Source organism: Oryzias melastigma, linkage group LG7, assembly GCF_002922805.2.
Source record: "Oryzias melastigma strain HK-1 linkage group LG7, ASM292280v2, whole genome shotgun sequence".
NCBI classification, from domain to species: domain Eukaryota; kingdom Metazoa; phylum Chordata; class Actinopteri; order Beloniformes; family Adrianichthyidae; genus Oryzias; species Oryzias melastigma.
This window is the reverse complement of record NC_050518.1, coordinates 16228637-16252924: the sequence shown is the minus strand read 5'-3', so window position 1 is coordinate 16252924 and position 24288 is coordinate 16228637. Positions and strand designations below refer to the sequence as shown.

General features: G+C 38.5%; 2 protein-coding genes across 5 annotated transcripts in view; one reads left to right on the top strand and one right to left on the bottom strand.

Annotated features, from left to right (window-relative positions):
• The window catches only part of frmd4bb (FERM domain containing 4Bb), a 28338-nt gene extending 22082 nt beyond the window's left edge, over positions 1–6256 (bottom strand). The window contains exon 1 of the mRNA XM_024292491.2: positions 6049–6256. The gene's annotated coding sequence lies outside the window, so the exon portion shown is untranslated. The remainder of the gene's footprint in view (positions 1–6048) is intronic.
• A 6141-nt stretch (positions 6257–12397) lies between these two features.
• The window catches only part of mitfb (melanocyte inducing transcription factor b), a 38925-nt gene continuing 27034 nt past the window's right edge, over positions 12398–24288 (top strand). For 2 of the 4 annotated variants that reach the window (XM_024293519.2, XM_024293518.2), the window contains exon 1: positions 12398–13251. In XM_024293519.2, the coding sequence (XP_024149287.1) occupies positions 13148–13251 (104 nt within the window). In that variant the 5' untranslated portion in view covers positions 12398–13147. Of the gene's footprint in view, positions 13252–23882; positions 23993–24288 lie in introns of those variants that run through there. The other 2 variants (XM_036212812.1, XM_024293520.2) reach the window with 1 other exon arrangement.

Here is a 24288-nt window from a genome sequence, read left to right as displayed (position 1 = left end):
ACACTGGTTAAATGTCATGTCCAGACTGTAGCCCGTCTTATCTCAGGTTGCCATTTTGGTGCATTATTGATGAAGGCTGGTATCACACACACACGTCAGTGTCTGCTCGCTGTGCTTACAAGCTCTTTTGATAGCACACGGTGGAATCATTCATTTAAAGCGCTTTGCATGAAATTCTCCAGGAAAAAGCTGAGCAGCCCGGTTAGAAACAGTGAAGCGGGGAAAAAAAACAAACAGGGAAATAGCATGAAATATGCATGAAACAAAGTTGTGATAAAAGGAAACGTAGAAAAGTTTTGAATTTAAGCAAATAAGAGCCCATGGGAATGAGTGCAGAACTTTTTATGCAATTTTTGTCACCAGCGTGTGACTATAAAACAATCTAAACACTTTTTTAAATGCTGTATTGTACTTTAGTTTTAACAAAAATGTATTAAAATTCACATTTATAGCTTTTTAGTGCAGTCTTTCATATCAAAACACTCGATGTCTTTCGTTTTCTACAAAAATAACTTGATTTTGAAGATGAATGACAAAGAAATGTGTGCTTTAGAAGCTAATTTTATGTCTTGTGTTATAGTATATGGCTGTTAGATAACTGCGTCTGTGTCAGGCTATACAGTCAGATCCTAATAACCTTTGCTCACGCTCGGGTTTCAGTGCCACCGAGCTCTCACAGGCGACTGAGACAAGAAAATGGAAGTTATCTAACGTAACTGAGGCTCCATGGGTTTGCAGCAAGAAACCATCAAAAGAGGGAAGCAGCACAGACTGAACACCATGTTTTTATTGTGTCATGCAGATGCTAAAAAGGGGTTTAGTCACATTTTGCCACAACATGTAATTTGAGCCTGTAAAGTTTTAGGGAAGCTGCAGCATCACGATGGATTACATAACCTCAGTGTTGGCCAAAAACGTAACTTAACCACAATATTTTAAAACGTTTGAATATGCTTTTTTCTCGTTTTTTAGACAAATATTTATTTGATGATAGTACATATAAAGCACATTACTTTTACATTTTTATATAAAGTAGATTTAGATGTTTTTTTGTAAACAGTCAGCTAAATTTTTACTTAAAAAGAGTTAAAATTATTATGACATTTAGTGAAAGAACACTTCTGTTGTATGTCTTCCATCAAGTTTTTTTTTTTTCAAAAGGCTTCTGTAAAGATGGTACTTCCCCTGTAAATACATAAAGTATGTGATGCATGAGGTTGCAGCAGATAATCAGCCGTCTTTTTTTTAGGTCATGTGTTTTCTCAAAACTAAATGACTGACTTGTTTTTTTTTTGTTTTTTTTTTTTGCTTTGTTTTGTTTTATTTACAACTTTTTCCTACAAAAACTAAAAGTTTTTGTATTTTTGAAATGCCAAAAATAATAGTCTTTGAAAGTTTTATTTCAAGTGATTTTATTAGAAAAAAAACATTTGAAATATTTTCATAATGTCACCTAGTGTTTAAATTATTATAAATGTAAAATTCCAAGTTGAAAGAAAAAATCCAGTGGTATAAATAAACAATTCTCACTTTCTTTTCATTTTTTAGACTTAATTATAGATCAATCGTTTCTTGAAAAACCATTGTCTCTATTTTTAAGGTGTTTAGAGCAAAAGTTAATTGTCCTATGATGATTCTCTGGATTTATTCAGTAGATAATGCTGAATAAATAACTCAAAGGCATAGAGGAGCCCCAGTATGAAGGGAGCTTTGGTTACAGCTGGAGGAAAAGGTGCAGAATTATCTCATCCTGACTAATCCTGTCAGTGGTCAAAAGGTGTCTGTCTGCCTTCATATCACAAAGACAGCTTGTCTGGCTGGCTATGATAGTCAGGAGAGTTCATAAACATGATAAAGTCTGGCATATTATTAAAAAATATTGTATTTTTTTCCTTTTTTATTGAATATTTTAATAAAAAGGAATCTACAATTTCCTCCCCATTGGGGCCTCTAGTGATTTCAAATGGCTGTCCTCCATGCAAAAAAAGCACAGTCCACATTATTTTATCAGCTGTCATTGTGACAGCAGTGATCATATCCACTGCTATTGTTCTCTTTATTGTGCCACTCAAGGGAAAGCACACATTCTTCAGTCTTTGCTACGAGGGATATTTTAGGTTTTTCTTTGATTTTTCTCTCCAGAGATAAAGAAAAAAAGATTCCTGGACTGCTGTAAGATTATTCTGTATATGACAAACCCTGCACATTATACAGTGCAAAGCTCAGTCAGAGCTACAGACATCACCAATTGTAAATTAAAGTAATTTTAGGTACTCTTGCAGGATCTATTACATTTATCAACATTCTCACGTCTTAAGTTCCCTATCATGTTTCATTCCCACCACTGATGAGGTAAAACCCCAGTCAGACCGAGGCCGCAGGAGCAGCAGAAGATGAACCTCTGAAACCGCAGTGGACTCTTTTAAACACCACCAGAGCTTGATGGCTACAAATAGAAATTTTAGATGCCAAAAATGAACGCGCTTATGTGAATGCGCCTGCCCAGACGCTTTCAATGCATCCATCACGCCCTGACTGACCTGATTTTGTTAGCCGCAGACAGGTCACATGGGTTAAAAATGTGACTTGCCTCTCTCATTAACGTTTGCCGCCCGATAGCCAATAGGACATGTAGGGGTGAGCAGTCGGCATGCAATGGTAATATAACCACGGAGGCGAACCCTACAACAAACAACCGAGCGGGGTGGTATGGGGCGACAGCTGAAACAGTGACCCACATGGATCATAAACCTCACATTTATTTCCATCGTATAGCCGATAAAGTGACCAACGCTTCTTCTGCCCTGCAGCCTGTGTGGGATTTCTGCAAGGGGAGGCTGAAACAGTCGCTATAGACACCTGAAATGCAGCAATTTAGTACTTCTGAAAGGCACGAAACAAAAACAAAATGACTTCTCTAAGGCAGTTTACTCCTTCAGGCTTGAGAAATTAGCTACACTTCTCGCCACACTTAAAATTCAAAGCTGTCCTCTGTAACAATCCTGACTTTCAGTGCAAAGTACTGCATTGACTTTCTGCAGAGCACAGGGACATGGCACTATGGCACAAACGTGCATGAGCAGGAAAAAAAAATGGAACATGACAAAAATGCAAAATGTTGATGACAAATCTTGAATGTCTGCAGTCCCCCCAGAGGATCAGGACTGAAGCATCATTGTCTTTTATCTCTTAAATTACAGCAGAGCAATGGATAAATTGCTCTGGAAAATAATGTATTAGTACATCAGAAGATTTATAGTTAATAGCTTAATATTTTGTATCAATGGGGTAGAAAACCCAAAGCATTTTACAGTCACAGTCCCATTCACCCATCCACACACATTCATACACTGATGGCAGTTTTGCTGACTAACCTTGGCGCCAACCTATAACCACCAGGAGCAGGTTACAGCGTCTTACCCAAGGACACTTCAACACATGGGCAGGGCAGGAATTGAACCTGTAATCTTCCAAGCAGAGGTCAATCACTCTACCTCTGCACTATGGCCACCTCTTGCAATATTGGCGTATATACAGAAAAAAAGCTCCAAAGACCACAAGTATTAAAGTGTTTGTGCAGTATCCCCTGCCTGTGATCATTTCTGCAACCCAATAGGGGGCAGTAAGGAGCATACGTTATATGCACTGTTTAGGAAGAGTAACCACACGACTTCCTAAACTTCTCGAGGTGCCAAGAAATAAACCCTTGAGTTTTAAACGAGCAGCTGTTTCTTGTTTTATTTGGATGTTAACTCCAAGCAGTGGATGCAGTTTATTATTCAAATTAAATAAAATCGTTATTTATTCAGCACTTTTCATGGCCTGCGACAGCTCAAGGTGCTGTACATAGGAAACATAAAGAATAAACATTTAAACATTTAAAAGCAAACAAGTGCCCACCATTACACCCCACCCACAGACCCCAACCCTAAAAAAAATCAGTAATGTCCCATTCAATGGTTTTTATACAACTTATAAATTTCAATTTGACATAGAAACTACTCCTTAAATGAGGGGAAGTTTTATCAAGCAGGGAGTGAAAAAATATAAAACTGTTTTTTAAAAAAGCAAAAAGAATCCTACTACAGACCGGACAAGTGCTAATGATAAAATCTGTTTTTTATTGCAAATAAGCCCTCGAAGCTAATAAAAAATAAAAGCAGGTGCAATTGCACAGTTAAATAACCTTAAAACAGTAGGATGTTACAGAGCCCCTGGAACACAATTTACCTTGGGGCCACTAAAGGAAGAGTCTGATTCAGGTTGGGCCGTATGGAACTCCATTTGTGCCAAAAATATGTTCTTGCGTCCACTTTCTACTACTATGGTCCATTGTCTATGTCTATTGAATACATTTATTGAACATGTGTTCATGTCTATATACTACTAAGAAATATATTCTGCTTGGCCTGTGAAACCACAAGAGGTTGCTAAGATGCTAAGAACTTGCTAAGAACTTTTCTGACGGCCAGATCAAACGACAATAGCAAATGCAAAGTTTTAAGCAAAAAGCACGATGAAATATCACAAAGCAAATACAAAGCTATCATCAAAGAAGTGTGTACATGTGGAAGATATTGCATAGTAGAGATTCAACTTTCATATTAAGGCGGGGGCCGCAAAATATCGACTTGGGGGCTGCAAACGGCCGCCAGTTTGAGACCCCTGCCCTAAAGGGACATCAAGGTAACAAAAAAAAAATAATGCACAATATATTTTTTACAAGAGGTTATAGAGAGGATATATATCGCAGTTATACGAGGAATATAAGAGGTTTTTATTTTGTTTTTTTAGAAAAAATAATATTTTTGTAGTGCAATTTGTTTTACTTTGATGTTCCTTTAGGGGCTCCGTAGTCATGACCACTTCAAAGATAAATAGTATTCTATATGTCTTCTTAACTCTCATGATGTCCTACTCTCTAATTTGCAAGATAACCTGCTCATGAAAAAGTGGATCTTGGATTCTCTCCATTCTCAGGATGTCTCAGGAGGGTTCCATTCTTACATGGAAAGTTTCAAGCTGAGATGTTTCTGAGCAGCGCCATTGGAATACCTCACCATCTCTGTCAAGTAAATCTAGCACTGACACCAATGAGAGGATTTGCATAAACATTCATGTTTTGTGACTAAATTTATTCTTCCAGTAAGGAAAAAAAACACACATACACATATTTGTCCTTCTCAGTGTGTCACAAGCACACAAAAAAAGTCAACTGCGCTGATAGATGACGCAGGAAATCCTGTCCAGCAAATAGGAAGAGGCATGAAGTGTCATGCTGGACATGTGTCTCACACAGACATTACAGCAACAATTCCTGTTTACTCCGCCTGGGGCTTTAAATACCCCCTTTGCTTGCCTTTTTCCCTTCAGCTAGAAGATAACAACAGGAGGAACATGCAGGTCAGCCTGCGTACAACTCAACCCTTGTTTTTGCCTTTTCCCACTGACCCCTATGAACAATAATCTAAAAAAAAGTGATAAAGGAGGGGGTGGTGATGGGGAGAGGGGGGTGCCCAACCCTCCAGCTGACAAAGAGGATGTACTTGTCTGTCTGCAACAAAATAGTTTCAAATCGAACATGTGACCCGGGTCAGCCACAAAGAGAAACCCTCCACAGAAAGGATCTGGATCTAGAAGACTTCAATATTCCAAAACCTTCTTTCTGAGTCAACGCACTGCATGACTAAAGTCTGTCTGGGCTTTAAATGCCCACAAAAAACACCTGTCTTATCAATTTGAAGCTGCTTCACTGCCGACAGTGCCCCAAGCTGGGATGATCCCACTGAACAGGGAGAACAATGAGAGAGGTACTGTACTGTATGGGTGTTTTCCTCCGCACAATGTGGCAAACTGAACCCACTCCAGGTTACGCACAAAAAACACACAGGAGGGTGGAATGAGCCGTTTGGAATCCTCATTGATTCCCTGGATTCGGATATCACGCACGCATGAGCGGGTATACTTTGTCCTCCTCACACAGACGGCTGTGAGGCCGGCCGGCCGGCTGGATCAGATGCGCCGCGCGCTCTCTCCTTCTTTCTTTACCTTTGCGCTTCCTCGCGGTCCCCGTCAGGTATAGATGAGGTGTGGGCTCCCCGGCATGCCGCTCAGTGCCGTTCAGCCTCGGCCGAAAAAAGAAAAAGAGAGCCGGCGTTTCAGCCGCTGCCCATGCTCATCAGCCGGTACGCGCTCGCAAGAGCGCACGCTCGACGCGCCACGCCTTCACCCGCCGCCGGCTATTATGTGAACAAGCCCGACACCACCCCTCCCTCCCTCCCTCCCGTCGCCGCCGCTCCCTCCCCTCTCATCCAGCAGCTGTCGACCGGCCCAGTTCACACTGGATCCCACAATAAGCGTGGTGTCCTGAAGGCCGAGCCCCCCCTGACTCTGTCAAGCAGCAGCCATTTCTCAAACCTTCCTAGAATTCATATACAATTATTAAATAAAAACTATTTAAAGCTTTTACTCTGAGTTAACATGTGCTGTAAGGAAACACATGTTACTGCCCTTCCTCTCTCCTCTCCTCTCCCCCCTCCCCATTTGAATCAGTCCTTCATCGTTGCCATAGCAACCTGCTCCTCCGGAGGACCACATTAAAAGTATACAGAAAGATGAGCAAATGTTTGCGCAAGCTTCTTATCCGACAGAATCTTGAAGGATGCCAGAAGAGATAAAAATAAAACCATCTAAAGGTAAGCTAGAAGTGGATCCTTCTACAGGAAATACACTGCTAAAAAAAAACACTACGAAAACACATACTATACCTGAACAAATGAAATATCCTTTTTTTAACATAACCGCACAAAAAATATTGATGGAAATTACATTTATTAAGCTATTTATGTCTGGATGTGGAATCATACTGAAAGTAAAAGTGGAACAAAACACTAAGGGGATCAAACTTCGATTTAATGTAAGTCAAAATGAGGCTCAGTATTGTTAGGCCTCCACATGCTCGTAGGACTTCCCTTCTGATGAGGTGGTGGAAGCTCTCCTCCCACACCTGGACCAAAGAATCCACCAACTCCTGGACAGTCTGTGGTGGATTGACCCAGACATGACGTCCCAGATGTGCTCAAATGGATCCAGACAGGTCTGGAGAACAGGCGGGCCAGTCCATTACATCAATACCTTTGTCTGGGAGAAACTGCTGACACACTCCAGCCATATGAGGTCTAGCATCTTGCTCTAGGACAAATCCACAGCCAATCACACCAGACGGTCTAACAAGGGGTCTGAGAATCTCATTTTAGCAGCTAATGGCAGTCAAGCTATCTCACATGGAGAGCTGTGTGGCCCTCCAAAGAAATGCCACCCCAAACTATTACTGACCCAATACCAAGCTGGTCATGGTAGACAAAGGTGCAGGCAGCAGAACGTTGTCGCTTGTGTTCTGTGTAATCTCGCTTTCATTTGTGAAGAGCACGGGGCACCAATGGCAAATTTGCCAATCTTGGTGTTCTATAGCAAATGCCAAGCCTGGAGTAGGGCTGTAAGCACAACTCCTTCCTGTCGATGTCGGGCCCTAATATTACCATTGAGTCTAATTCTAATAGTATGAGCAGACACATGCACATTTGTGGTTTTTCCTTGAACAATGTAGGAGGTAGGGGTCCTGATGGAGGGTTGTTGCCCTCCTATGGGCTTCGCCACATCTCTTGATGTACTGGCCTGTCTCCTGGTAGCACCTCCATGCTTGGGACACTTACAAACACAACAAACATTCTTATCACAGTCCAGTTTTCTAACTGGGGCACTTTTTCGGGTTGTAGATGCCGTCTCATGGTACTGCTGGAGTGATATAACTACCGGCATTCAAAAGTCACCAAAATATCAGCCAGGAAACATAAGGACAGATAAGTTGTCTGTGGAGAACCACTCCTTTATTGGAGGTATCTTACTGATCACATACTATTTCCACCTGTTGTCTATTCCACTTGCATAAATCATCAATCATCATCAGTTAGCATACCGTTTTGTTTTATTTCTGTACATGTGGCTCCAAAAAGGACAAATATTCTATTTTGATGATTTGATGTTCTGAGTGTTCTAATTTCACGATATTCTTATGGAATTAAAACAAAGAAGAAAAACAAAAACATGGAATTTCGAATGTAATTTTTTTGTGATACATTATTATGATTACGACCATCATCTCCAGGCAAAAATGACTCTCAGAGAAACAAACAATGTGTGTCTTGGACTCTGGAGCCTTTTGCTTCACATGGAAAAGCACCTTAAGGCAGAGCCTGTGGAACAGGTTGACCTCCATGAAATGTGGGTCAAACTGTAGAAATACAAAAGCACATGTGCCCACGGATAAAAAAGATTAGGATAATAATAATAATAAAAAAAGAACAAAACAAAAACGTATTCATGGTCTGCCTGTCTACCTGTTTGGAGAAAATATTTGCTAAGCATTGGGAAAACCAGTTTTTCAACCTATCTGTAAGGGTACCCTTTCATGCCACTTTACAAATCAGCAAACAACCTTGTGTGAAAGTGACAGAATGCTGTTGAACCAGAGTGTCAGCATGATGTCACTGACTAAATATTTATCACATTTCCCGCTGGCTAATTTTCCAAAAACAAAACACCTCTAGAATCCTCTTCAGGTCTTTAGAAAGCCTCTAATTTTGCTCCATCCATACATTAAAACACCAGATTTATTATTTTTTTATTATTATTTTTTGCTCAAAGCTAAGGATGAACCGATGAACTCCAGCATCCCAAACAGCTGAATCCTGCCTGAGGTCCTAGACTTCCTACCACCACATCCCACCCAGCCCTTTCCCCCACTACAGCTGACATCACACCCAAACAACAAGCTCATTAGGATCCGTCAAAAACCATCTGCCGGAGACTCTCCTTCTGCCCCTGAAAGAGGAGTGCTCACATAAACAAAAGAACGGGGTTCCCCCTCATTAGCCTGTTGCCCACATTTGAAGTAAAAGTGTGTCCATTAAATAAGCAATCACTTCAATCCGTTTGAGTAATCGGAACAGACTTGGTTTCGTGAAAAATCTTTCATAATTTAACAGATGGTAGAGAAAATGCTTTGTCATGTTTTGTATGTTGAAGAGCAACATTTCAGAAAATTACTACTTCGTTTCTAAATGACCACTTTCAGTATTTCTGGTCCTCTAAAGTACATGACTTTTACTATAATTTACATTTCTGTAAATCGAACAATTAAAACTAAAGGAGCAAAGAGTTGAGAGGGTTTTACCAGTGAACCAGACAAAACAATTTATACAAACAGTTATGAATGCAGATATTGATATTTTTTACCATGTTTGAAAATTTTTCTTGCACAATAGTAAGACTAAGTTTTTTTTACTTACTAGTTTTTTATTATTATTATTGACAGAAAAATATCTTTACTCCCTTTGTTTCTTTTAGAAATAACAACTGCTTTTGAAACAGTGGATCACACAAAGGGTGGGTGAAACTGGGAATTTGGGAAATAATCTGATACCAAACAATAACAGTACTAGTATTGCAGATACAATATTTTTTCCTTGAAATATAGTGATTATAGAATAATTTTGGGTGTACACAATATTTTGTTAAATATCTGTGTACAAAAACACAGTACAGAGCCCTCAAAGTATCAAAGTAAAAAAAAAAAAATCCGGTTACTATCTGGTGATGAGCACCAGATACTATTGTCTGGTGAGCACCGGTTACAATCTAGTTTTTCTCTAAAGCACAAAAAAAACCTGATTAGTATCTGGTGAGCACCAGATCCAGATACTATGTGGTAAGCACCAGATACTGTCTATTTTTTTTTAAAGAAAAACTTTTTCTGGTTACTATCTGGTGAGCACCAGATACTATCTGTTATTAAAAAATAAATAAATAAAAAAAGGGTTTCTGGTTACTTTCTGGTGCACACGAGTTGCTATCTGGTGAGCACCAGATAGTAACCAGAAAAAAAATGTTTTTTAGAAAAAAAAACCTTTTTTTTTACTTCGATGTCCCTTTTAGGGGCTCCATAGAACAGAGATTTTCAGCAAATACAAATGTTTGTAAACAAATGATCTAAACTGTGGAGAATACACAGACACAGTGTTGCCAGATAGGACAGGTTTTTCGCTAAAAACTTGCATTTTTTCTGCCAATCTGGCAACACCGCAGACAGTTGGACACAGTGCTTGCTTGAACTCTGTAAGTAAATTCAAGTACTTTACTGTACATATTAAAGAAAAACTGTGGCAAAAGCATTTAAAGTGTCCATCTCATCATGCTAGTATTGATACTTCACCTTGGAATCAATACTATCAATACTCAGATCGATAAGCCCACCCCTAGATCACACCAGTTCATCTGAGGACTATAATTTGGCTCTGTAGTCAACATTGCAACCATTTCAACTTTATTTTTGTTTTTCCTCGTTTGCTTTTAATCTAGCAAGTGCTTTCCTGCTTCATTTTAGAGACTTGACTCACATCTCTTGAATGCAGAAAATAGTCAAGAGTTATTCAATAAAAGAAAAGAAAAATATTATTTATGGAACAAGTCAATTTATTATACTTTAAAAAGGTTTTTTGTATCTATGAGTCAGGCAGTTTTCACTTAAAACAATAAAACATACATCAGTTTTAAAAGGAATATAGAAATATGATTGTTAAAAGAAATGTACATATATAAAACATAAACAAACTGCTATCTGTGAATGTTGTTGTGTTGGGGAATAGGGAAATGAATGTTTCCATGTGTGTATGTTTCCACGTGTATATTTATATGTGTAATTACATATGTAGTTATATATGTGTGTATCTGAAACTGAATATGTAATAATTTGAGAGGGAAAAGGACTATAATAGATAGTGAGTGCACTGGGTGTGGTTATAAATTTAAGGCATGTGGGTTAGTATTTATAACCATTTCACTACCTCTCACACCCTTTCGGATATTTATCTTTATATTTATCTTGTTTCATTTTTCCTTTTAAAGAATATGTCCAAAAATAAAATAGCATCATTAATCTCCAGTGCTTTAAGGTTATGTATTTTTGTTTTCTTTAGAGAAGCTTCTACTTTGTTTATTTAGAAGAAAATATTAAATTCAGCACTATTTGTGTTTCATATGGTAAAATCTTCTTGACAACCCCATTCCAGTGATTTGAGAGTGTGGAAACTTGGTTGTCTGTCAACTTTGTATTCAGTTTTTGAGTTGTTGAGCTTTACTTTTAAATCCTTGCCTTCAAGTGCTTCATAAATGTCTATAGAGTTTTTTTTTCAATCTTCCTTTGCCATCTTTGTAGTTGTGTCAGCTTAATGGTATCCTACGTGCCATCAGTGTGATATTCATAAGACACAACAATTAAATGAGGGATGATCCTGCACAGGAAAACGGGTGGATGTAAACTCATTTAGGTTTTGTAATTGTACTTCTAAAATTTGTAGTAAGTTTTTAAAAGTTTAAAAATGACGACTGATATTTTCAGTGTCGGTCAAAGACAAAAAAAGTAGGTATTCAAATCTTCGACTAAGGAAGAACAAAGAACAAATAATCTTACGAAACCTTTTGCTGCTCAGGGCGGTGGTGTCTCTGTTTACCCAACAACATCACAAATAATTTGTCTGCGTCAGCCTTTACTGTGTCGGCTCATTTATTTTTATAAAACATATAAGTTTGTCCCTTTTTTTCTTGCGTTTGACTTCCTTTTTCTCTGCTTTAACGCTTTTTTTGTTGTTGTTTTGCTGTTGTTTCAATTCATCAACCTGGGTACGAATTTTAACAATCATGTGACCGACTCTGCTTATTAGTTTTCAAGGCTTTGCCTTTCAGCAGAAATAAATTTGCATTTTACAGGTCAAATATTAACCTCAAACTGGTTCAGCAGGGAAAGGAGAATGCAAATATTCATTTGTCACAGCTGGTTGACGTTGATTTTCTTAACACTCTACTGCCCCCAAGTGGTGAATAGGAGCCAAAGCATGTGGTTAAAAACAGCACGCTAGAACTGGCTGGAGTTAAAAAGAAGTGACATGCAGGGACAGATTATGGTTTAATCTGTCTGTCTGTCTGTGTGGTTTAATTTTAATTTGAAGCTTGATGATTGTAGGGTTTGAAAGTACGTTTTTTTTTTCTTGAAATTTGCATATACAGTGGAGCAAAAAGTATCTACATTTGATGGCTGACTAAAAACGTTTTAGCCCACAGTGTATAAATATACTATATATATATTTGTTTATGGAAATCATTGGAGCAAATGCAGTTCATCTATTTTTTTTATTGCTATCCAAACAAATAAATATTATTTGTTGGTCCTTTTGAATCACTTAACAAAAGAAATTGATGAAAAGTTTATTCTTTTTGTAATTACATTATTATTATTATTATTTTCCACACACACTTTGAATAGTAATTGTAATAGCGCTTACAAAGTATATTTTGTCATGTTGTCATATTTACAGTGTATCCATAAATGTTAAATTCACTTTCAGAGTCCTCTACTTTCCAGTTTAAATTTTAGACAAATTCAAAAGTCTGGAACAAGCCAATGTGATGTATGATTGTGACTGATATCTCCATCAATATTTAGTATGTAATTTAAACACAATAACAGGATATTAATATTTTGTTTAAAGAAAAGTATGGTCAGCCAATTGTAATTTCTATGTTACAAATTGAATCGTTTTCAAATGAGATTTGCTCTCTGTTCTTGATTCACTGTGATCTGAATAAAGAAAACCTCAGAAATGCAATTTTGAGCTTATTTTTCTTCATTTGTGTCCTCCGTCATGACAAAAAAAATACTACAAGAATAACATAAAAAAAAAACAGAATTTTCATTGGGGTGAGTCTTTAAACATGTTTAATGAGACAGAAATCACCTGCTGTGTGAGCAGGTAATTCGTCTGAAATCCCGTTGCCCCTCGCAGCCAATCAAAACCAACACTGCCGTTTTGGTGCATTGTGGGACTTGTAGTGTCCTTGCATCCCACCGCTCGTTAGCGGCTCTGTAACCACAGCTGGAACAGACTACAGAGGCTCGTGTCCCGGGCAGAGGCGGCTGGCGTTGACAGTTGGTTGGTCCCTCGAAGAAGCGCAGCGGCTCCAACATCGCCCCGCAGTTTTGTTTTGTTTTATTTTATTTCTTTGCGTGTTTGTGGAAAAGTTGACGTCTGCAAGTATGCAGTCCGAATCCGGAATAGTTCCAGACTTTGAGGTCGGCGAGGACCTTCAGGACGAGCCTAAAACCTACTACGAGCTGAAGAGTCAACCCTTGAAAAACAGGTCAGTTCATCGCCCGTGGACAGTTATTTCCCACTCTGAAGCGGTTTTGAGATTTGGGTGATAATTAGCTTACGAGCTGTCCTCCTCCTGAGCGTCGCGCGGAGGCCGAGCGCGCGCGCGCGAGGCTGTCCTGGCTCGGGGGGGAGATGTTGCTCGTCCCAGCTGCGGAGTGCTGCCTCTCATTCCGTATGGTGATCCTGCAGGCACAAAGTTATGCAACACTTGGGTGTTGTCTTGTCAACATCAACTTCAAATATTAGCTCGTGGAGGAGCAGACAGGTCAGAGTTTAGTGAGATGCTGCTCGCACCAGGGACTTAAAACATCATTGATGCTACTTTATTTGTATTATTAATATCAAGAATCACTCAAAATGGACCCTCAAAAATTTATTTATAATAGGCAAACTAATTTATTTAAATTAATGTGTTATTTTAGTCAAATATAATTAGATATACCCTTCTCCCTTCAAAATAAAAGCACATTCAGAGGGTGGAGGGCTTAAAGATGACCAGTTGTCATAATAGTTGTCCAACCCCACCACACTGTTGTCTAACATTGCAACAATAATTTTGGGGACTATCCACTCTGTGTCCAAGTTGCTGAGTCAGCTTTAAGTGGCCTGATTCTGCTTTTTTTCCAGGAACTTCTGCAAAGCAAGCATGATCTAGCATGCAAGTTATTTTATTAGGATGGAATCTTCTAAGAAGTTAGATATTTATCCATCAGTACTCTGAAAATGATGCATATTTGCTGCTTTAAAATGAGTCTATACTTCTCAAATGCGCTTTCAGACTGAACTATTTTTGTTTTCTTTTTACGGCAAGTCCAAAGTGTCATTTTTAGGAAAGCAGATGTGCGTGGACTCATGAAATCTGTGCCAAAGATGGATGAACAGCGGCTTCCTCTTATCTTTACTTCTGATGCAACAACATGACTTCCTTCTGGGTGACGTGTGAGAAAAAAGCGAAACACCTCAGAGTCTTCGTCCAACTTACGAGCTGCGAAGCTGCTAATGATGACAAACGTCGACAAACTGCGATCCCATTCTCATCGTCTCCTGTCGTCACCTCAGAGTTTGATTCCCTTAAGGCTGTCCTCGCTGCTGCCAGACCTAGACAGACAGAAGACAGAGCGCCACTGTTCTCAGACAAAGCCGTTTTTTTCCCCTGTTTCTTCGCCCCCCTCCATATTCTGTTGCGGATTTGCAGCTTATCTTCTTTTTTTTCCATTTTACCAAAAACATCAGCTAAAAGAAAATCCCATCCATCTTGGGAAACTTTAACCTTTAGCCCAGTTTTGCCTTTTCTTTTCCACGTTATGTCAATTTCTTCATTAGTGAAATGTCATTACATTGTTACACATACATGGACCGCCGCTGGAGTAAATATAACCCCTGAAATATCAACACACAGTTGGCTAGCATGACAAAACACAGTTAAGTTAATGTGGAGTTTTTCAAAACATTTGTTTTTTAGTGATTTTTAAAAAAAATGTCCCACTTCCCCTTCCCATCACATGAGCATGATCTATCATAACAATGACTGTGTTGTGAGACGTCATGACACTAAAGAGTCTTATTGATTATCTGGCTTTGCTGAATGTCTTGCAAGAGCTGCCTCAGCTGCTTCGGAAGGAAATATGTCGACAGTGACACAGTATCACCTCAGTTTCACGGATCGGTTCGCTATCCTGCTGTCCCCAATCGGGCCGACAGAGCGAGCTGCTGCAGACGCTGTCCTGGACTTTCAGTGCCTATATTTAGACGTGAGGCAGACGCTGAACTAGTCTTATATGCAGTGTAAATAAGCTGTATAAATTTAGCAGTAGAGGTGTTATCTCTGAAAGAAGTGTTTTTTTTTTTTTTTTTGTGTCCTCAAACAAACTCTAGAAGCTAAACTTTTACACTGTCAAGCCCGTTTACATCCACATAAAATATCGGATTTCTTGAATTATTTGATTTTCAAGCGAAGAGTTTGATATTATTTATCTGATAATAACAGTAAAAACCTAAAAAAAGCTGACAGTTTGTTGTTTATTCAATTTATTTGGTATATTTTTTGCAAGTGTAAACAACAGGCAAGAAACAGAAGTCACATGACCATGAAACTCAGCATCCAATCAACTCATGTTTACTCCTTGTGGAACGCACATGGTGTATCAGAAGCAAAGCTAATGCTACCACCAGATTTAGCCAAAAACAGGTTGACAGGAGGGCTTGAAAGTGACGAAATGAGGTAAATTTGGTCATGTGACGCTATAAACACCCAATCCGATTATCTTATGAGCTATTTTTAAAGCGTTCCTAGTGGTCTTTTAATTATGGTTATGCTGTTTTTAGCTAAATGTTTTTTAGGACATAGTTCCTGCAGAGTGGCAGCAGTTCATTAGAAATTTTCCTCTGAGTTGTGGGTGCTGAGCAACCCCGCCCCCACTTCCCCTCCCTGTTACTGAGAGCTCAGAGCAGGGAGCTTGTGGCCCACAACTATGATGTTTTTTGTCTTATCCTGATTCACATTGGTTTGAATAAAGAAATACCCAGAAATGTAATTTTGAGTTTAATATTCTTCATAAATGTCCCCCATCATCATAGAAATGTCACAAAAACTTGTTAAAAACACCATCTTTATTGGAGTGGATCTTTAATTATTCTCAACAGGGCTTTGCAGTTCCTGCTGTAGAATCCGTTTTACATGCCCACAAAAAAAACTCTAATCGTTATCTGATATCAGATTATCAAAGTGGTCACGTTAGCAGCATCATCTGATTTTCCTTGTCATATAAAAGCCAGCTATCTATCCAGTTTGGGGAAAATCTGATAACCAACAGCTGGATTTCCCTACAATAATATGATTTCTTCCTGCATGGTACCTGTTTGTCTGATATATTTTGTTTTTGGTAAAAAAAAGGGAAAAAAATACCAGCATGGTCACAGTGTGAGTGAAAAATGAAAGACTATGGTCCCTAGGGCTGTAGGATTTGAGGAAAATGTGCAATGTGTGATATTAGTGATCAATAATGTGATGACGATATAACTTGTGATACATGCAATCGCTAGTCATTGTACATCACTTCTATTTCACTGCAACTGTTTTAGTAAGAGTTTCACCCCAATTTTTATCAATTGTAAAATTGTTCTCAGTGGTCTTTGTTGATAACATCGATTAATTGTTTTGAATTGATTTAAGCTTAACAGATTAATAATCAATTGATAAAAATATGGATCGATTTGGCACATAAAGCTAAAGTCTGCTAGCTTGATGCTAACGTTTAATGGAATTTCCCATAGGATGGCTAATGCTAACGCTTGGTTGACGTAAACATACATTGCTGACTAAATGAACATCTTTACAAACTCACAGGCATGAATTTTTCAAACTCTTTTAAGGAAATAGCACAGTTTTGTGGCCATTTTTTTCTCATTCTTTGTTTATTCTTCTGGAAAAAAGTGTACTGCTATATCGCAAGCTCCACCTAGTGGCCAAACTAAAACTCCGTCCAGGACAAACAAAACAATGTTTACAATGTTAATGATCTGAACATTTTTGTAAGAGATTCTCCTATTTCTCTCATTATTTCACTAATACATTTTACATTATGTGAACTGTATCAGATTAATATAAATTATATTATATTATTATATTATATATATATATATATATATATATATATATATATATATATATTTTTTTTATCAAAAAGCCTTTGTTGTTTTTTTAAGACATATTTTCTCCAGAGGAGTAGGAGCTCATCAGAAATTCACCTCTGAATTGTGGGCGGAACTGTTGACGGAGAAGTTAATTTCATCCAATTTCCCATCAGCTTTTTGTTTACCCTCTATACGTCCTCCATCATGAGAAACATGCTACAAGAACCTTTTAAAAACTGTTAAATAATTACACACAAACGACTACTATGTGCACATACTGGGGCTGCACAATCGCACACAGGGGCTCTGGCACACACAATAGTTCTATGCACACTTGCACATTCCAGTGACTTTCCACACATTGAAATACTAATTATTGCTACTTTTTTCTGCTATTGGCTTTGTTGATTACATGTGCTATCATTGCAATGGCTGAATCCCAGCATTTCAGAAATCTATCTTATTCCAACTTCATATAAACATAGAATGTTGTGACAAAGTTTAAATTGATCCTTTAAAGTTTTGCATCCCAAATCTCTCCCAGCACATAAACTTTGAAAGTAATCTGATAATTGACTGAAACATTTAAGCAACCAGTTCCTGAATGATCTGATCTCTGGAGGGTCTTGTCATTTACATGCACTAGATCTACAGTTATCCGATTATACCCGGTTATCTGATTTATGTGGTCACATTAAAGGCTCATTAATAGATAAAGAAAATGAAATTACCCCCTTTAGATGATGCCCTGAATAATCCAGTAACTTAAGAAATTAGATGTTAATTAGATTCTGGGTGTGCATGTAAAGTGACTTGATGCTTTTATTTAGCAAAAAGCGAGTTTTAGAATAATGCTGTGATGTAAATTTGTGCGAGTGAAGGAATATTTGAAAGAAATGATGCTTCATAATTGTAATTCTGTTTACACTTAACCTCGCTGTCTGCTCTTAGACTGGATTTAGCAAATATTGCAATTCCTTGAATCTCCACTAGAGGGTGGTTTCAGAAAGAAGCACTTTTGCATTGATGGCTTTTAAGTCCCACTCCAATTACCTTTTCATCTGTTGCAAAAGTATTCCCAGTGTTTTTTTAATTATTGTTATGTGGTTTTTAGCCAAATCAATAGTTTTCTAAAACATTGTTTCTGCAGAGCGGCAAGATTTTTTTTAAATTCACCTCTGGGTTGAGAGCTCTCTGTTTACACACTTTCTTGCTAGCTTATAGCTCCTCAAAACCTTAATCTAACATTTTTGGTTCAGCGAAAATGGGGAAACAAATTGGAGCTTTCCAAGCATACAGTTTTGATTTTAATGCCAGCTCGGATGAGAAAAATTAGGATGTTGATGGATCTATTTGTCTGTAAAGTGGAGTGGAGAAAGGGCCGCTGATTGTAGCTAGTACGGCACACCTAAAAGCCTTTTCCATCTTTTTTGCGTCTGCTCCTGATGCACAAGAAATAAATAAATATTTAGAAATGCAGTTTTTAGCTTAATTTTCTTTATATGTGTCCTCCATCATGAGAAAAAGGCCACAAGAACGTGTTAAAAACACAATTTTCAATGGAGTCTTTAAAGATGTTTACAATATTTGTAGCATTGAAAAAAAAAACTCTCTTTCAATTGGTGCATAATGTTTTCACTTGACAGGTGGATCTATGGGTGGATTCAAGAAATGTTCTTGAACCTTGTTCCTCCCTGTCGTCCACTTTTGGAATGTTGTTGATTTAGGCAGAATAAACTTCTCTCATTATGGCGGCGCCTCTCCAGGCTGCATGTTTGCTGTTCAGTAACTGATGGGTGTCATCAGTGGTCTTGATTATATATATGTCCATAACCTTTTAAGGAATAAATATTGCAATTTTAAAAGAAGAAATTGGATAAAGAACTTCTCACATTGTTCCCTAAGATTCCTATATATATTTTATTGTGTGTTTGTTTTGTGAGAAAACATCCATTTTTATTCCTGAATGCAGGAGAACCCTAGATGATAGGTAGTTAGGCAACATCTGCACAATACCGCCAGAAAACTTCACATAACACTCAGGTTCATTGTAAGCCAAGTTTATTACGCTTTGTATCTTTTTATTGCTCTGGAAATCCGGAAAGAAAGGATTCATTCTTCTGCGTGCAAAAGAAGAATGAATTCAGAATTCATTTTCGTGCATGTTTTAAGGGCAAAGAGATATCTGATAAAACATACTTGGCTTTGCACAGTTACCACTTCTATGTCTCATGTCTTGTGATCTTTTTTACTCAGAGCTTCGACTGTTGCTGCTGAGGGTTAGGCTTACGTGAAACACAGAGGCAAGTGCCTCTGTTAGTGTCTGCAAATGACATGTCTGTTTGTTATTTTTATTTATTCCATTTATTTACTTCTCAAATCTCTCGTTTTGTTATATTACTCCTTGAATCACGAGTCCATCGCTCCAAGAAAATTCAATTTTTACAAGACAGAGTATCGTAGACACAACACAACTGAAGCTTTGTTAAGCCACAGTGTTTTACAGAATCACTTTTTTTGCTCTTTAAAAGTAAAAAATGCATTTTTGAAGAATAATTGATGTCTCAGAGGCACAAAGTTAAAAGTTGAGGTCTATAAAATTCTGTGAGTTGCTGAATGTTTCTATTATGCATAATGGAGAGTTTAGTCAAAGAATTTGTGGAAGAAATTAGAGATTTCTCCTTACATTAAGACATAAATTAGCAGTAAAATAGGAGAAAAACAGCAAAATTCTATTATTATTATTATTAGTTCAGCTTTAGATATTTTCTTCTGTTTCTGCTTCAGACAATTTGTCGCCCTCTAATGGTGGCAACTGGTAACTGCAAAAACATAACATCAAAAGACAATTCTTTACACACAATTTGATTTTTTTGTGGATGTTTTGATACACAAATGATCTAAATTAAACTTCTATTAACTAATAATGCTTTATCGCGATATTTCTTGTTTGTTTCACTTAAAAAGCATGCATGTTTGGATCCGTTTGGAAGCTGATGTGCTCAACTTTCTTTAACACAAGGAGATATTATCATTTTTTATTTTTGTTAAAATAAAGCTTAATTCGTGGGTTAAGCCATAAGTTGTTGTCAGGATCCTTTGAAAAAAAGGGAAGAATGTGGTAAAAGTCTGCTCATGTCAGAGGTAATTCATTCATTAGAGTTACCAGTAAATCTTCTTTGCAGTGTTTGCACAGCATCCTTATGTGAATGAACTCAAAGACCCTGTGTTCTCACTGACCCTGCCCCTTAGAAGTTAGAAGATCCCCATCAACAGCTTTGTTCTCTTGCACGCACACTGACTGAACGCCATGCATCGAGTACATGTATGTTATAAACCAGATGCTTGCATGTGCTCAGTTTGGCCATCAGTCTGTGACGGTGGCATTAAAATCTGCTAGCTTCTTCGTTTTGGAGGAAACAAAACAAAGGGAGGAATTTTGAGTAAATATTTAAGCTGATAGTGACGTGGAAACGGGATACAAATGTACATCAAGGAAAATCCCGGTTCTATCCTTTTGTTTATACACATCTGTGGTGTCGGGAAACTCCGGGAAATGCACAGTGCATGCTCCAGTGAAGGAAAACCCTGCAAATAAACTACGTACACTGCAACTCCTAGTGATTTAAGCTGATGTTCTGCACCGCTTCAAAAAACATCTCTACGTTTTTAGACATTGCAGATCTGACTAAGGAGATTTTAGCGACTAGGTGTCACATTTGTGAGTTTTACTAAAGGAAAGTACTCTGTACATGATGATGGGAGAATGATTGATGCTGTACTGCTCTGAAGTTACCTCTTCCACTAATACTTTTTGGCAGATCAAACTGAATGACACTCCAAAGAGACTGTTAACAAATGTCAGTAACTTCTAACTTAAAGTCTTATGGAGCAGTTCAACTAAAAATTAATTAAAAAGAGAAAATTGCTGACTTTGTGGCTATAATTTCAGTATTTTCTGTGCTTTTATTTTGAAATGCTCCATTCAGTCTACCAAATAGATTTGTGTATCAGTGGGTGGTGCCAAAAAGATTTTCAAACTTTGAAGAAGCATCATCATTTCTTGTGATTTGTCCAATAGTTTCAGGAAAACTTGGAGAAATTTCCTTGTGCAAGGGAAAAGCAAAGTTTGAGACCTTGACAGCACGGAACACTTGCATATTTAAATCACATAAATTGTCAAATGTTCTCCAAAACAATCATAGAGATCCCTGATTAACAACACAGTTCATTGTGCTAAATGCAGGTCATGGTGAAGAGAAGAAGAAGAAGCCTGAAAGTGACCACAATCCTGAAAACACTGCTCTCTTCTTTCTGTCTGCTGAGACCTCTTCACAGTACACTGAAGAAAACATGGAAAACTTTTTTTTCCCTGTGGTTACATGAACTGAAACAGGATTTTCTTCTCGGAAACCGCAGCGTGTTCCCCAGGCGTGTTTGACCTTTTATCAGTGCTCACTTTAGAAGCCTGTATCTCTGCAGATATGTGGGAACTTGGTGGCCTGGGAGCCTGGATGCTGAAAGACATATGCAGGTTTTAGAAGCAACACACACACGTTTGTGTGTGTGGAAAGGTTTTAAAAACCTCAAACTAAAGATGACATTTTACATCAGATTCAAAGGATCGTGTGTGTTGTGAACCTCTTGGCGTCCCGTGATTTAAACCCTTACGAAGTCACAGTTTGACTCAAAACTGATTCTTTTTGTAAACGCTTATTCAAAATTTTGCAATGATTAAAAAATAGTTGATGTAACCTTGAGAGTCAAATTTTTACATTTCTTACAGAACTGTTTTGCCAGGAAGTGTTGTTGGGGGACCAAAAACGCAGGACACCGGGCTTTGGTAGCAGAAACGGAATATTTAATAAATTAACCAAAACCATTGATAAAAATAAAAGGTGGCCAAGCAGAACAGATGACCCGAAAACCAGACACTTAAAACACTGAGGTTGCCCGTGACATTTTCAGTGACCCAATCAGCGGATAAAATACTAATCCAATACGAGGGTTTTGTCCTGTCGCAGTGCGGCGGTTCTCTGGCTGCAGCCAGCCTCCCGGACTTCAGAGCTTGCTCGCTCAATACGTCTGCAGACAGACAGCCGCTGGGGGGAGCAGTGATATTTTACTTATTTTCGTCAAGACAATAATAAAAAAGTTCCCTTAATTTTCCCCCCTCGAGTTAATACGGGACAGCCTTCAAACTCAGTCACAAAGACACAGAAACAGCATAAGCTGCTGTCATCCAGACACACCCCCGAGTGAGATCAAAGCCTGTCTACCTCAGGATCACATGTTCGACTGGTGGCGAGGAGCGAATTCGCTGCGTGGCAAAAGTGTAGTGGGTCACGTGTTCGTGACTTGGAGGTTGGGGAACCCTAATTAAATGGGAACAGCCAGCACGTCAAAAAACGACGACACCCAAAACGTCAATTTTTGACGCAGAGGTCTTAACCATGCGTCAGTATGTGACTTGGGAATGAAAATGTGTTGATTTAGGAAGATGTAGGCATTATTTTTTATGCCCAAACAGAAACCAAAGAGCCGCTTTGGCATCGGAACCGAATGAAACCCAATCAATGCCAAACCCTAAGTGAGACTGACCTAGAAAACAGAACGTGAAAAAATCACCACAAAAACCCAAGCATAGAATCATGACAGTACCCCTCTCCAAATGGGCAGATCCCAGATGCCCAAAACACCCAAGAGGAGGGGACCCTTATGTGCAAAACAAAAACAAGTGCAGAACAAGTGCGAAACAAAAACAGAGCTCCTGCAGCTCCTGATGTGAGGGGTATCAGAACCTTCATTAGGAACTGGCATGAAGAGGAAAAGTCCCAATGGCTCTCCCAGGGACAGGAAACATGAAGGAGCAGTACCGGGGACCCTCCTCAGGAACCTGAAGCTTGTAGGATCAATCCACTCAGGAACAGATTCGGTGGACGTAGCTTGACATGACTTGATATGGTGGCAGGAAAACCCATCTGGAGTGGCGTGGACTGCAGTGGAAGAAAACCCTGCCACTGGAGCAAAAATGCTCCTGCTGGTTCCAAAGTGGTCAGGTCATCTGCTCTGTTCTGTCACTGTTTTGTGTCTCTGTGAGTTTTTGTCTTGTTGTAGTTTATTTAATTTGGGTCCTCCGCCACCTATTCCTGACACGTTCAACAGTCAAAATAAATAAATAAAATGCTTTGTTTATGTCAAATTCTCTGCATGTGTTTCCCATTTTGCAGCAATACATTTACTTGCATGGATCATTATGCATCCTTTTTATTTACTTTTAAGTATCAGAAAATTTTTAGAGGACATCACAACTTTTGGTTCTTTTTATACTTACCAGTCAAATCAATTTTTTCTAATTAAATTCTTACCTTTTTTTTAATAAGGAAAAACAATTTATGGGAGGAAATTTTCAAAATAAAAGCAGGTTCTAATTCAACCTCAATTCAAGGTCTTTCCAGAGGTTGATTTCTATTTTTGTAAGTGTTAAGTTATCATTATGTAAGACAGTGGCAAATCATGCGGTAACTCTGAGGTTATATTTAGACAAAACTGCTCGTATAAAAAGAACGTGCATTTGGGCTTTGTGGTTATTTTCATCTGCCGAAAAAGTTCGGGAGACTGAATTTATAGAAATCATTGAAATAATTCAGAAATTTGTAGCAATGTAGATGATTGTTTACAGGAATCTGTATATTTTTTAATTGAATAAAATAACATTTGCATTGTTACATTTTTTGTGACAATTTGGAGGCAGTTTGAGCAACAACAACAGTGTGCAGGTAGTCTGCAGGCAGGTTTCCCAGTGAAACCGTATCTGTGTGGTGTGTGGACAGCGGTGGGCTCCTGCCCTCTCTTTGGCTCTGCTCCGCCGCTGCTCCGGACGGGGCCGGTCATCTGCTCCGGACTCTGCGAGGCGATTGGAGACTTCGGTCTGGCCCCTGGAGCCTCCCCCCTCTGACACACTTTCAGCGCTGCACCGCCGGCATGACTTTCACTGCTCTCCAAGGGCGGGTGGTGCACCTTCAGGGGGAAAAACAAACAAACATGGAGGCCGTAGGAGTGCAAGTGTACAGACCCTGCTCATTTGACTGTCTGTGAGTACGGCACCTCTGTATCTCTGATAATGCTGCATGGATCACTCTAACTGTGTACACTCACATATGAAATATACACATAAAGGACAGTCGTTCACTGTAGTACACAGCTTTTCTACAGGATGTTGGATATCAAAATAATTGTTAGAGGAGTGTTTAGGATTTATATTCTGAAGTTTTGCAGGTGCATCCAAGCTGAGAAACTTCTCCAAATAGATCTATAAAGTAGGGCTGGGCGATATGACGATAAAAAACCGTGTACGATATCCAAAGCTGACGATAGGTCATTTTTAAGA